The sequence below is a fragment of the Varanus komodoensis genome, unplaced genomic scaffold, assembly GCF_004798865.1.
Source record: "Varanus komodoensis strain SLA01 unplaced genomic scaffold, ASM479886v1 scaffold70, whole genome shotgun sequence".
NCBI lineage: Eukaryota > Metazoa > Chordata > Lepidosauria > Squamata > Varanidae > Varanus > Varanus komodoensis.
In genome coordinates, this window is record NW_025336348.1 from 2,695,805 (window position 1) to 2,710,677 (window position 14,873).

At 40.3% G+C, this 14,873-nt stretch overlaps 1 protein-coding gene across 2 annotated transcripts in view; it reads right to left on the bottom strand.

The window, feature by feature from the left end:
* Nucleotides 1–57: 57 nt before the first annotated feature.
* AEBP2 (AE binding protein 2) overlaps nt 58–14,873 on the bottom strand; it is a 35,848-nt gene continuing 21,032 nt past the window's right edge. The window contains exons 4-9 of one of the 2 annotated variants that reach the window (XM_044452143.1): nt 14,179–14,365; nt 6,526–6,650; nt 3,116–3,183; nt 2,314–2,427; nt 1,938–2,004; nt 58–476 (exon numbers count right to left, since the gene is read on the bottom strand). In XM_044452143.1, coding sequence (XP_044308078.1) covers nt 1,950–2,004; nt 2,314–2,427; nt 3,116–3,183; nt 6,526–6,650; nt 14,179–14,365 — 549 coding nt within the window. In that variant the 3' untranslated portion in view covers nt 58–476; nt 1,938–1,949. The remainder of the gene's footprint in view (nt 477–1,937; nt 2,005–2,313; nt 2,428–3,115; nt 3,184–6,525; nt 6,651–14,178; nt 14,366–14,873) is intronic. The other variant, XM_044452142.1, reaches the window with a different exon arrangement.

Here is a 14,873-nt window from a genome sequence, read left to right on the forward strand (position 1 = left end):
TCTTCCAGAAAGCTAGAGGTGCTCTCAAAGGCATTGCATGCTTGCTGGACCGTTTGGGAGGGGAGGGGAGGGGGGAAAGCTGCACGTGGCATTTTATAGCAACTGCCACTCCATCTGATACAAGCTAAAAAAATAATTAAAAGGAAAGCAGCAAGCATGCAATGCCTTTGAGAGCACCTCTAGCTTTCTGGAAGAGTACTTGCTCCAACCCCTGTTGTACCATTCCATGAAAGTTATTATATTATATATAACATATTCCACAGATGCATCGACTTCATTCACAGAATGGTTATGCCAGGCATAAACATCATCTGAGGCTGGCAGCAGTGGGCACGGGGCATCATGGAGGTATGAGGATGAAGTGGAAGGGCTTCGCTAATGTGCAATTTCAATTCCATGGTCAGTGAACATGACGGCAGACGCGGGACCCCTGCTGAGCTGATTTTTACCTCTTCAACCTCTTCTGTGGCATTGTTCTAGGAAGAAAACAGAAACATTGCACTGACGGCTGCTCAAAAAAGTCCAAGGATATTTAGCATGCATTGGTAAATTTCATAATTATGCTCTTCAGTATGTTGCGAATTTGACTGATAGACACAGAAATGCTTCTACTGTGCAGTTTGAGGGCACACCTGGGCCTGCAGTCAATGAGCATATCTGGGGAAAAGACAGAATCTGGAAGCAGAAAAAAGAGCAGATATTGCCATGTGGACCACACTTGGATTCTTGAATTACAAGCACCGGAGAAAAAGCTCTCATCCACTATACTTAATTCTGTACACCTCTATTGTCTCTCTCCTTACTCAGCTTTCTTTCTTCTCAGCTGAACAAGCTCAGCTGTTGTAACCTTCCCTCTTCAGGGAATCACTTCATCCCCTTGTTCATTTTAGCTTTCTTCTTCTGCAGTGACTAGCATCGTAAACAGTATTCCAAGTGCAGGTGCACCAGATACTGGAATAGGGACAGTACGATATGAGCAGTTTTATCTTCAACTCAGCTTCTAATTACACGCAACATGAAATTTGCTTTTTTCATAGGAGCAGCACGCTGGGTCGACATTTTCCTCAGGCTGCTCACCACAACCCCAAGATCACTTTCTTGGTCCATATGATTCTAAGCAGAAATGTGCAGTTCGGGCACGTTAGAGTTCAATTCTTTAGATACAGATGTGCCTCATCAGTGTGTCTAGCCTCTTTCTGATGTAACAGTGAGCAGGACCCCGAGAGCCAGTGCGGTGTTAGGGCTGGACTGAGATCCAGGAGATCTGGGTTCTAGTCCCTGCTCCACCACAAAGCACTAAACACAGCACTAGCTGGCAGTCCATCTGCCTCTAGGCAGTCTAGGCCATGCTTTCTTCAAGTGGCAGCGGGGCTGAACATTTCCTGGCCCAGATTCTTCCCTTCCCTGCTACCTGGATTCTTTTACCTGGACCTATGCAAGGAATGAATCTGAGAGCTTCAGCTTCCAAAACCACATTTGGTGGGATTGAGCTACTGCCCCTCCCAATGCGCAACTCACTAGAGCAACTTTGGAATAAGAACGCCGAGTGTTCCTGTGGCAGGACAAAGTTTGTTTTGTTCTTGTACATGCTTCATCATATATTTATACAACACTTTTCTTTTAAAGCTTTTCAGATTACCTTTGGAACAAATGCATAGAAGATATAGTTATGGGCACTTATAGCATTAATACAGGGAAAAAGAATCAAATCTGAGAAAGTGATTACAGAACTCAAGTCTCAAGCGCTAAGAGATGCTCAGAGCTGAATTACAGCAAGTCCTGCCCCCCTCCCTATATTTTTGTGTTAAAAATTGTCCTGAATGCAGGTTTTAAAGTAATACTACATGGTATTACAGGCCAAGTATTATATATTGTATATATATAAAAAAGATAAAATTTGGATTTAAAAATTGGTATACAAAAATTGGTATACAAACCAGTATGTGATCTTAACAGAAGTGATCTTTCAGGGTTCCAGTGTATGTACCTCCTTTACTAGACTTTCTGTACACCAAGCACAAAAAAGTAAAATACACTTGGTAAATACACACATTCCCTGTTTCTCAGTCACTAGTTCAAGAAATGTTAAATGACCTCAGACCTCAAAACTTAATTTCTGGATGCTGCCATTGGAAGAGGGTACAATGATACATCAAATGGTACTCACTATCCAGAAATAAAATTAAGGGGAGGGTATGGTAATACTTAAGATGGCTAACAACTTTGGCTACCTGCAGTTTTGGGGTCAGCTTCAAAAAGTTAAGCGAGGCTTAAGGTCAAAGAGAAGAGAACATTTAAAAACTGGAAAATTACCTGTATATGTTTGGATCCAGAAGCAAGGCAGTATCTTTTGGTAGTTTTGATAAATGAACTACTTGGGTTTTTAATTGATGTCTCTCACTTTCATTTACCCACACATCAGGAAGACTATGAATAAAATAAAGTATTAAAAATGGTCAACCTTTTTTGACACTGTAATCTCATATGGAAAAAGCAGCTTTGCTGAATGCCATCTGAAAACCAAATCTTCACAGTTGAAGTTGCACTGCCAAGAGGTTATGATATTCCTGACCAAAGGGCCATTCTCAGAATTATAGTCATTTTCTAATGAAACTCTGGTCCTATGCAAATACATGGATTCAATTATGAGTATGCATTTTAACTCCCAGACTTCAAAATAATTTGCAAAATAAATCATACTCTGATTCTTTCAAAAAATACCAACAAGGGAAGTATTACTAAGTAGGCAACCAGCGCGACACTGTCACAGCCTAATGTGATAACTAGACATTATGGGAAAGATGCATGTAATTCCAGCAGCAGCGGTACTTGAGATAACTTGCAAGTGTAGAGCTGACTTCCGAAAATGCGCACACTGCCATCCCAACTACCAGTTTTACCACTTGCTCATTGAAGTCATGTCACCATACATTTTTATTATGCTCAAAAATCATTTTGCAAACTAATTAATATAAAGGCAGTAGCCTGGTACAGTTATAAAAGAGCCAACAGGAATATGGGATATATTTGCTTAAGTTCCTTGTCAGTTGCATATAAGGCACAGCAGGCATCCTGAATGCACAAATGGCATATTGCGGAAACTGTATATACTCACATATCCTCTGGTGTCCAGTGAAGCAGTAGCTTAATTTTCCCAGAATCCTCTTTCCTCTTTGCTATTACCTAACAAACAACCATAACAATAGTTTCTTGAAAAAATTCTGTAATGTTCTTCATTTAATTGCCCAGTCTTAAAACAAGTGGCCAAATAAAGACTGAATTCTAATAAAGATATGAATGCATTGCCATGCATGTTTCCTTTGTGACTACTATTTAATTCAAGCACAATCTGCTTTTCCAAGATGAACGAAGACTCAGATAGATAAGATAAGAAGCACCTTGTGCAATTGGATAGTCCTCCAAACGCGCTCTGACTACCCTGTTATAGCTCATACACTACTGGCCATGTTGGCAGGGGAGATTAGGAGTTGTAGTCCAACGCACCTGGAGGGCATCACATTGAGGAAGGCTAAGACAGAGTAGAAGGTTAACAGTTACTCTCTCTCAACCTATTCAAGAAATGCAAAAATAGATGTTTATCCTTAAGTTGTTTCTTAAGATAAAATGAACTGAGCACTGCAGTAATACACAGCTTGGACGAACACGCACACATCTGCAGGCTTATTTGTACTCATTTTGTACAATGCTGTATCCAGAGCCTCCTGAAATACTGTTTCTTGGAATACTATTTGCAATCCCACTGCTGTGAGATGCAGGGAAAACAGAATGGCGCAGGAAAAGGGGTGGGAAGGATAGGGCTAAAAGTCATAAAGAAGGATCAACAATTAGGCTAAGTCCCTTCCAGTGACCAATAAACTCTAATGCACCGCTCCTAGAGCTAGTCTGCAATTAGTGTCCAATACTTCCTTTCCCCTCACTTAATAAAATTAAAGAAGCGTGTGCTATTGTTACCTTTTAAATATTTTCAAGTTTTCAAACAAAAATAATTGCTATGACTACTGTGCTGCTGAGAAACAGAGCCTCTCTTGATTCTTACTCATCTTGAGAGCTTCAGAATGGCCAGAGCAGTAATCATCTTGCGTACAGAGAGAGGAGCAACTTGGGTGAGTAAACGAAGAAAAGGGTGATCAGGGAAGGAAATATTGCGAGCACCAAAAATGGCAGTAGACCACGCTAAATGGATGGCATACAGCCCAACAGTCCTGATGAGGCAGGTGTTTGTCCAGCAGACTCAAGTTTATGGACAGTGTTTCTTGAAGAATCCGTGACCAGAAGTAATCCCTGTCACTTGACCTGATGGAACTGGGCTGTGTTCTGTTAAATACTAAAATAGTCAGAGGGGATCAAGTATTTGGGCTAACACCTCTTTAAACAATTATATATATTTAATGAAGCCCAGCTTTCTGGGTATTATTTAGTTATGAGTGCATTAATGAGCTTTAGAAGATACATGCTGGCCCAGGGCACTTTTTCTGTTTAAATATTTGTATGATAGTGTCCTGAATCTATCTTCTAAACCTCATTAGTGTGCTCATAACTAAATAATATACATAAAGCCAGGCTGGTGTTTCATTACTGCCTTGTTCTTCTTCTGCACATCCCAGAGGTCTGTGGTTGGCCTGTTTAAATATACCAAAAGCTGCTATCAAACCCCACTTGCTAAGGGTAATGGGATGCTGACTACATTGTTAAGTTATTCTTTGAACTAGCATAATCTAGGATGTAAATTTCTACATTTGTAAAGTGTTTCAGTAACTTTTACACCACAAGATGTTTCACAAGTATGAAAAGCAATTATTTTATTTAATGATTTTTAAACTATCCAATAATCAGACTATGAAATTTTAAATTGCAGGGAAACGCCATAAACAGCCGGTTCATGGACAAAGTAACTATAGCTATGCAAAGTAAAGGGAAAGCAATGACCTTGAAGGACTGCAATTCTCCTGTGCACCACAGTTAAAACATCCAGAAAGCCTGCTTCAGCCAGGAAAATATCTCAGGTATAAATAAATGGAATTCTACTGACCTCTTCTGGAGAGCAGCAGAAATAAAAGCAGAAATCCCATGAGAGCAGGCAGCACTGCTTCCCCTGCTCTTGCATATATATAGCTTAGCTCCAGCCAGCAAATAATACTGCTAAATAATAGCATTGCTGGCATACTTATGTTCCTAAATTCAGACTGGGACATCTGCAAGAATGCTTGAATTTATACAACTTGGTTCATAAATTGCATTCCGCTCTTCTGAAGACTTTTGTCTATTTCAAGAATGATCTATCATTCCATGATGTCCAAGGCTGGCAAACTAAGGTTAGGTTTACACTAACCTTTAAGTTGTGATCTGAAACTCTGCCATGAGCTAGATTTGCAAGAAGTTTCACACTGCCAATGGTTTGCCTGATTCGCGCTCGCCCCTCCTGAGACGGGAGAGCTAGAATATGTTTGTCGGCCTGGCCCTCTTCATCATGTTCCAAACAACATGTCGCCACAGCCTTCCATGCATTGAGGCTGAACAACCATAGCAAGATCCTACGATATACTTGTGTGTACAGAAAACCAGAGTTCCAAACTGCATAGAAAAGCCTGAAAAAGTATATCCAGTTCTTTGCTGATGAATTTCACCCTTGAAGCAAGGAGGGCTGTGGGACTGGGCCACTGGAATGCAACACATGGGGCAGGGAGCAAGTGAACCTCCTTCGCCCTCACTTGTTAAAGAATATGTTGGAAGCACAAATAAACAGGTTCCATGCTTAGAGAAAATCTGGTAACAGAGGAGGGAATGTTCGACACATACCCCACTGTCTAAAGCAGGGACCTCAAAATGTAGCCCAAGTTAGGTAACCCCCTCAAAAATTGCATTACACATGACATAAGATTATACTAATTCCTGTTCACCCTCTAATATTTAAGAACATTGGCATTATTTCAGTAGTGTCGGAATGGGGAACCTGTGGCGCACAGGCAATTCTGGCCTGCCAGGTTGGCCCATCTGACCTGCAGGGCCTTGAATAAAGTCCCTCCCCAAGAGTCCTACTACTTCTTACCGGGAAGGAAGAGGAACCTCTGCAGTTACCTCTGATTAGAGATAACAGTGAGCATCTCCTTAGAGTACCATTTGTCATCCCAGTTGGGAGGGGAACCAATGTGCTAAGCTTCTGTCCTTCCTAAAGGGAGAAGTTGTGGGGCAAAAATGTGTTTACCACTATTACTGTATTCTTGCTATTACATTACATTTCTATACATTACAACCCGTAGCCAAAGCTTTCTGGGCAGTTCATAACATTTAAGTCACTCATCGAGACCCAACCCTGCTTAGCTTCCAAGATTAAGTAGGATCAGGCACTCCAGGCTATACGGAATGTAAATGTATAATTATTTTTAACAATATTGTCATGAGACTTGTCACTGTCATACATGTATGAAAATATGTAAGCAGAAATGCAGTTTAAAACTATGGTCATTCGATTAAAATACAAGCATATGAAGAAGGAAAAATACTTACAGTACTGTGGAACACAACACTGTGGCCTTTTCCTAAACTTTCTATATGAGCAGAGAGATTGAAACAGATGGCGCGATGTCGAATAGCATCCAGAGTTTGTGCATCAAAGAAGTCATGTGGTCTTGCTAAAAAGGGAAAAAAGGATTCAACACTTACGTAAGAGATATGTTAAGCATTTGAACATCCAGGCAACTCTGGTTTTAGCCAGAAGATTTTACAATCTAAAGTGATAAAAACCACTTTGGATTCGCTTTGGACAGACTCCTGAAACTGGCTGAAGGATTTTCCTTCAATGCATATGCTTTTAAGAGCAGCAAGCTTCTTGTAGGTGTAATTCTATTCAATTTATTCTTATCTTTGATCGTTTTGTCAATGTTTAACTTGGCTAATGCCATCCAGATAAAAGGACACAAGTAAACTGTAGAAAGCAATAATCAAGTCTACTTAGATAGCATCACTTCTTCAATGCCAGTACATTTATATAAAGGCAATAATAGTTTAAAAATCCAAAGGCTTTTGTTTATATATAAAGTTTTGCCTGTAGGTTATTATAGTCATTTTGTTATTAGAATGAATGTAATATAATGGCTGCCTTTTAAAATTATACTGAAATAGAAGTAGACTAAAGCACTGTGCTTTTTTTTTCCATATTAGGCAACATGCTGATCATTTACATTCAGTGCAGCCCTATCAACTGATCAGCCCAGGTTTTTTAAAAAGCACAAAAATTTATTGACTAGCTTACAACATCAGCATAAACTGTCCAGAGAGCTTTGGCTGTAGGGCTGAACAGAAATGAAATAAATAAATCAACCAATAATACTGAATTTCACTTAAAGCAAATCAACACAGGAAAGTAAGAAATACAATCAATAAATTTTTTTATTTACATAACATTTCCTTACTCTTGTTGCCCAAAGCACAAACTTAGAAACAAGTCTTATTTCTGTCAACTTGTTATTTAAAATAGTAAGAAAATCAGCAGGGTTACCAAAAAGCAATTGTGATTGCTTTAAGAGGACTGAACCAATTACAAAAACTGTATATTGTGAACTAAATTTTCTATATAATCGAATATATGTACACACATAGTAAAAAGAAATGAACATAAAATTCAAACTTGCTGGTTATTCTCCACTTAACATTTAATTTGTTAACTTAAACTTATAACTTTAGTTGAAGTAGGTCTGCAAAACCTTTAGTTAGCAATCTATTCAAATCAGTAAAATTTGCTTCTATCTGGTTCTTGATCACATATTTATGTTCCACTTTAGAGCAATTTGGGGAAATATAAAGTATACAGCTTAGAAAGAAGCAACTAAAAATAATACCTCAGTTTAGGATGGCATTTAAATGAACTCTAATTGACACAATATATTAAATGCAACATTTACTCCAAGCTGTGTAAACATCAAGTTCCATTATCAACAATTTGAAAGTACTTACTGGGCATATGCAAAAACAAAACAAAACAAAAACCAATGTCAGTGCTATATCACTGCCTGATATAAATAGGCTAAACTCATTGTAAGCCTCTGAACTAGAAAATATGCAAGTGTGCAGAAATGAAGTTCAGTACCAAGATGAGGTACCCTCAGAGTATGTGAGGAGCTTGCTGAACGATGCCACTCTCATCTATGACACTCTTCATTCACTCTGTACTAGTTTGCTAGAAATCGAAAATACTATCAAGAGACAAAAACTGCACCGAGGCACACTGATGCTTTTAAATTTGCTACCACGATTCTATTTAACGGACGGCTTTTCTGCCCATCTCAAACCATTTTCCAAACCATGATTTGCAACCCCCCATGGTTTTATTTTCAGTGGCGTGCAAACAATGATTTGCTTCAACAAGTGGTTTACATTTCTGGCTTGGAGGGAGGGAAGAAAATAGCCATCTTAGACCTCCCAATTAAGGTCACTGCAAAACTGCAAGCCCCAAATTGAGTCTTAGCGTATTGGTAACAGAGAATCTGAGAGCAGTACAACTGAGCAAACACTTTTTGCAGGAGCAAATGTTCCTGTGACTGTTTATTCAATCAGTTATGAAGGTATCTACACCAAGAAAAAAAAAAACTTAAAAATTGATTTATCTTGATACAGCTCTTTCACTCACAACACACGCTAAAAATCCATCTTCTGTGGTTGACTGCTTATTGTACCTCTAAAGGAAGCAAATGAGGGATCAAGTTTCTGAATCCAGCTGCTAGTATAAAACTTCCAAAACTGTAACTTGATTCAAGCTCCCTCTTATTTTATTTTAAAGGATATTCAAAACCTTAGGTACCACCTTCTTTGTTACCTCATGTACTGCAGCTGAAGAATTTGTGAAGAGCAGGAGATCCACTTTCTTCACAGAATCATGCTGCTCATTTATATAGCATAAATATGCAACTAATCAATGCCAAGTAATTAAAAACAGATATGATGAAACTGATCAGAAATACAGGGACAAACTTCATTTAAAAAAAAAAATAGCTTGCCAACAATTACAAATGGTGATTAAGTAATGGGCTCTGAATTAAAATGAAGCCTAATGCAACTTCAATTTGAGCACAATGAGTACAGTGGCTTTGGGCTAGACTAGATTACTGAAACAGAAATAAAGGCAATATTTATTGTGGCCGCAAAGCACTGAACATATTATGAATACAAATCTATAATTTTAAATCCTAGATCATGTACCTAAGATGTGGATTATAGCTAGAGAGCAAGGCAAAAGGCAAATCCAAATGTCCCTTTGGGGCCAGAACAAATTATACAGTTCTTCCAAACGTGGCCTTGATCTATAACAGGTGTGGCCAAACCAAGGCTTACAAGCAGCATGCGGCTCTTTTGAGTTCAGTCTGAAAAAGCCCAGCACCAACAAAAGCAGGGAATGAGGCGTGAGTCTCCTGCTGTGATAACCATTTGTGGTGCTTCAATCATGTGCCTTAAACCTTCAACTCTGAACCTCAACCAATCAAGGCTCAACCAGCAGCTGAGCTAGAAAGCACCTAACAGAGCTAATCCATATATAGCCTTGACAGCTGGATTTTCAAGGACTCACAGCCAAGATGGAGACTCACAAGACCTCTAAGAGCAGTAAATGGCCTGATAATTGTAGTAGTGTCTGTTTGTCTAAATAAATAAATATTTGTTTGTGCCTTGCGGCTTTCAAACACCTGACTTTCACCAAATGTGGTTGTTCCACTGAGCATGTCTAACCACCCCTGTTCTATAGCTATGGAAACTTCCTTCCTCTGGCAAACAGCAGTAAATGAAATAGCAATGAAGGACTAATAAAAATCCGTTTGGATATTTACTTTAATGCGCATCAGTTTTTGGTACATACATATTGTACAAGACAAAACAGAAGGAAACCAAATGGTTCAGCTGAGTGCAAGACAAGATTCGCTAAAAACTGTGGACTACATACAATAGCAACCCTTCGTTTTCTGAAGCATTTCTCATGGTCCATACAGGGTCTGCTTCGGGCACCTCTACTGAGGCTATTCATAACCTTCCACACATCTTGCACAAGGCAAAAGAAGTGTGGGACCAAAGGTCACCTTGCTACCGCTGCCACCACAAAGGACACTGAGGTGGCTGCTTCCAGTTATCTGAGCACATAAACTAGCAGAGCCTGTCTCCTCCCTGGTCAAAAGGCCTGTCTCCAAGGTAGGGATGCAAAGAATCAGGCCAGAATCTTGCTTTCCTTTACTTGTTGGACTTTTCTACTCTCAGCCCTGGCAGGGCAGCAAGCTGAGCCAAGATCAAGTCCACGAACACTCAAGAACACGAATGACTTCTTTATGCAAAGCATGCGATTCTTTGCACAATGTATGCAAAGCCCACAGATCATGTGTGAGGAAGCAGGACACCCCTTGAACCTGCTTCCTGCCAGATTCCCACAGAATACACTGCATGAGATGGACTTAGGGCAGAGAGAAACTCCATCCAATGAGATCTACTGTATTAAAGTTGATGTTGAAAGACAGGGAAATCCTGTGTTGCATCATGTGATGGCTGAGTCAGATATCCGAAGTTATCACATGGAAAGAAAAGGAAAGGAATGATGAATGCACACATGTGAGCCAGCTCAAAGCCTGGCAATTTGTCTGAAGACACTGGCTTGGATCAAGAGATATTCTGTGGAAGAGGAAAAGCTTGCCTGCTTGCACGTGGCAGTCCGGCTAAATCCCTTCAAATTCCCTGCTGTGATTCAGCTCCCTATATCCACAACATTACAGAGAATTCAGGAACAGCTGCACCCAGGGGCAGGCACAGAGCCAGGAAAGCCAAGAAGGATCTGCTGAGTTCTGGTCTATTCAAGAGGCCACCGCATAGCTTGAATTTATGCTCATCTAAGCAATCAAATAAGAATAGTAGCAACTGCAAAAGAAGGCAGTACTTTGTGTGTGAGGATCCAGCTAATCAACAACTTAAGTTGTTCATAAATATTGGATTAAAATTCTTTCAGTAAAGCTTATAATTACACTCAATAAACCAAAAAAATACTGCATAACCAGAATACAAGGTTTTCATCAGGGCTGTAAGAATTGCGCGATAGCAAATACAGAAGTGTGGACAAAACGAGCAGAATGCTACAAGTCCATGTCCCCAAGAAGTGCAGTATCAAGCTCTAATTTAGGTTATTAACATAGATATGCAGAAGAGAGATTCTAATTTCTGTAAAAGCATCTTCAAATTATCACCCCAAATAGTGCAGTTAATGCTAGGATGCTCAATAAAGATTAGAGATCTTTTCTCTCTATTCATTCAAGTTTGCTTTCCTTATTTGTTTCTTTAAGTAAAGAAAGGATTGAGCAAACAACACATCAATGCCTTATCATGGACCAAGAGGTATTCCATACCAGCCAAGAGTACAGACACAAACTTGATCTAATTTAGAGACTTGGGGGGGGGGGGCATAGAATTAAATCCTTACTAGCATCAGATTCCCCTGGTTCCCCACCCACTTCAGAAAGAAATTCTCCATAATATTTCTTGTTAGTCCAAATGTCACATCAGTAACACCACCCACCAATGGAAGAGTGCAGTCTTGTGGCTCATTCTCAATCTCGAGAGGAGTTGTGCATCCTGCAGTGTAAACTGCATCAGCCCTTCAAAGGTCTTCACACATCAAACTTCTTAAAGACTTCCAGTGCAGGTATTGTGCATTAAAGCTCCCATGATTCCTCACCACTGGCTGTGCTGGCAAGGCCTGCTGAGAATTGCAGACCAAAATGTGTGAAGGACCATAAGTTGCCCACTCCTGTCCTAAAGCCTTACAAATGTCTGCCAACTATGATGGGGTTAGCTCAGTCAGTGGCATTACAATTAGCCATGTGTTCATTTGTAAAGAATGCTCTGGCACCATTCAATTGCTCAAGGTGTCTGTAAAACATTGAGGTATCTCAACTAAAAAGTATCTCAGTCCAAGTAGTTTAAAGTGAGACCAGAAACCTGTCAGTAGCAGGGTAGTGAGACTGCAGCATGTTCCACAATGCCTGAGAGTCTGTTCTCAAAATTCTGCCTGAGGAATTCATCTCTCCTCCAAGATTTCACTTTTGCCTCTTTTATTGACATAAACCAAACCTATTTTAAAAGCTGCCCAAAATCAGAACAGCCTTTCCTTATCTTGTGACTATTCCACATCAAGAACAAGCTGATGACAAACTATCTACAAGTCACAATGCTACATCTGGATACTGCAAAAACACAATCCATAAATTTAGCCTACAATATGGGTTTGTTAAAAATGTAAATCAAGCTTAGCTGAAGATGGTTATGATCCAAATCATCAAATTCTCTATACAAGTAGCTTCTGGACCAGTACTCATAAGGGTCTTGGATTCCCTTTAGCATACACAGGTAATTCCAGAATCATTTATTCATTGTAAGGATTCCTATTCCATCCTTCAGCCAATAATGCCCCCATAGCTGCTTATTAAGATGATAGCCATAATAAGTTGCATTGTCCTTCGTGCTGTAGCTGTTAAAGAGTCCTGGGTTGGGACTTCAGAGATCTGGGTTCTAGTCCCACTTAGCCATGAAACTGGCTGGGTAACAGTGGGCTAATTGCTGACTCTCAGCCTAACCTACCTCACAGGATTGTGAGGATAAAACGGAGGATGAGAACTCTGAGCTGCCTTGGGATTCATTCAAAAGAAAGATAGGATATTTATTTATTTATTTATATTTTATTTTATTTGGAATGTTTGCATGCTGTCCCATTCGCAAAAGCCTTGGGACGGCTTCCAACATCATAAATAAATACGTATACAAATACATACATATAAAATCTGGAAAATCCTGGCTCAATAATTTAAAACCAATAAATAAAATCAACAATTATTAAAATATTGTTTAAATAAAAAGGTCTTGGCCTGGCGCCGAAAAACAAATAACAACAGCGCCAGGCAGACCTCTCTGGGGAGCACATTCCGTAAGTGAGGCGCTACCACACAGAACGCCCTCCTCCGGGTACTCGCCCTCCTAATATCTTTCACGGAGGGTTCCTGGAGAAGGGCCTCTGCCACCAATCTCAAGGGGCGGGAGGGCAAATATGGATGCAGGTGTTCCTTTAGATATCTAGGTCCCAAGCTGTTAAGGGCTTTATAGGTGATAACCAGCACCTTGAATTGGGCCCAGACTTCGATGGGGAGCCAGTGAAGCTGGTAGAGGACTGGGGTCATATAAGAATAATGCCCAATCCCTGTCAGCAACCTGGCAAGCTCTATTTTGCACCATCTGAAGTATCCGGACCATCTTCAAGGGCAGCACCACGTAGAGCGCATTACAGAAGTCCAATCGGGAAGTAAGCAATGCCTGTGTCACTGTCGCCAGTCAATCGTTCTCCAGGTAGGGACGCAGCTGATGGATAAGCCGAAGCTGAAGGAAAGCGCTCCTCGCCACCGCAGTCACTTGAGCTTCCAAAGACAGCTCTGGGTCGAGGAACACTCCCAAGCTGCAGACCCTGTCCTTTAGAGGGAGTGCAACCCCATTCAGGACAAGGTCCAAGTCACCTACCCCGAAGCCCGAACCACCCACCAACAGGACCTCCATCTTGTCTGGATTAAGCTTCAGATATACATGCAATATGATTATAATTATCACTTTATTCTGTTGAGAGAAGAAACCGTCCTTTGCCTGGTATCCTCAAATAGTGTTTAATTATATTTCTGTATCATCCAATAGCCAAAGCTCCCTGCAGAAATTCTGAGCTCCATATCTATAATTAAGCAGCCCCCTATATACTCTAGTACTATTCTGGTACAAGCATCTCCATATCCTTGGGAGTTCCTCACAAAGCCATCTTCAAGCCATGTTGTAAACAAGGGCATTTGTCAGGGATGGCAAAGAGCCATTAACCAAAATGAGAGCCAGCGTGGTGTAATGGTTACGGCAGTGTAATGTAATGAGACTGGGACTCAGGCGATCTGGGTTCTAGTCCCCACTCAGCCATGGAACCAACTGGGTGACTCTGGGCCAGTCAGACTCTCAGCCCAGCTTACTGCACAGGTTTGTTGTTGTGGGGAGAAGACTGAGAGTAGGAGGAGAACGATGGGATATAAATTTAATAAATAAATAAATACAAATGAGAAAGCAAACGCAAGAGGCAGTTTTAAAGGTTATGAAGAGCTGTATAAAATTGCATGTGCTTACGTAAAGAGCGCCTCCGTTTGTTCTTTAATTTCCTTCTTTTGTTCATTCCAGCTTTAGATGGAGATTCTTCTTTTGCCTTTGGCTGACTGGTAACTTTTGAAGAATTCTGCTGGCTGAAGTGTGTTGGCACATGGCGAGCCAACCCGCTCTGGGAAGCAAAACTAGCATTGCACCCTCCAACAACACACTAAGGAAAACAAAAGTGGAAACACTCAATTAAGCCAACACTTCACCCAAGGGAAGAAGCAAGGAAGTGACTGATTCTCACTTTGTTCAGCTGTCCTTTTCATAAAGAGATTGTAGCAAGTTTAGTTAAAATACTGACAGGTACTCATTCCAAAAGGAAGAATACCAATACCAAATGTTATTAGAACAATTATTCCCCTCCAGTGTTCCTCAAGCAGCACAGTGTTTAGAACAAGTAATGACAGTTGAATCAAACCTAACTTCCAATTGCTTAAAGCACTGAATCCATTTTAATGAACACATACCTTTTTCTAGCTTTGTTAGGCAATGGGGAAACTTCAGGCGACACTGAACCTGTTAAAAGCTTTTAAAAGCACGTGCTCTACTTGAACCAAAATAGAACCAGTTTGCTAGCTATTCAAATTAAAAAGATTCTGAGGGCAGCTCACAGACTGACATGTGGAAGAAAACTGACAGAGGAATCTGGTTCAGAATAATGTGTGAGGGGG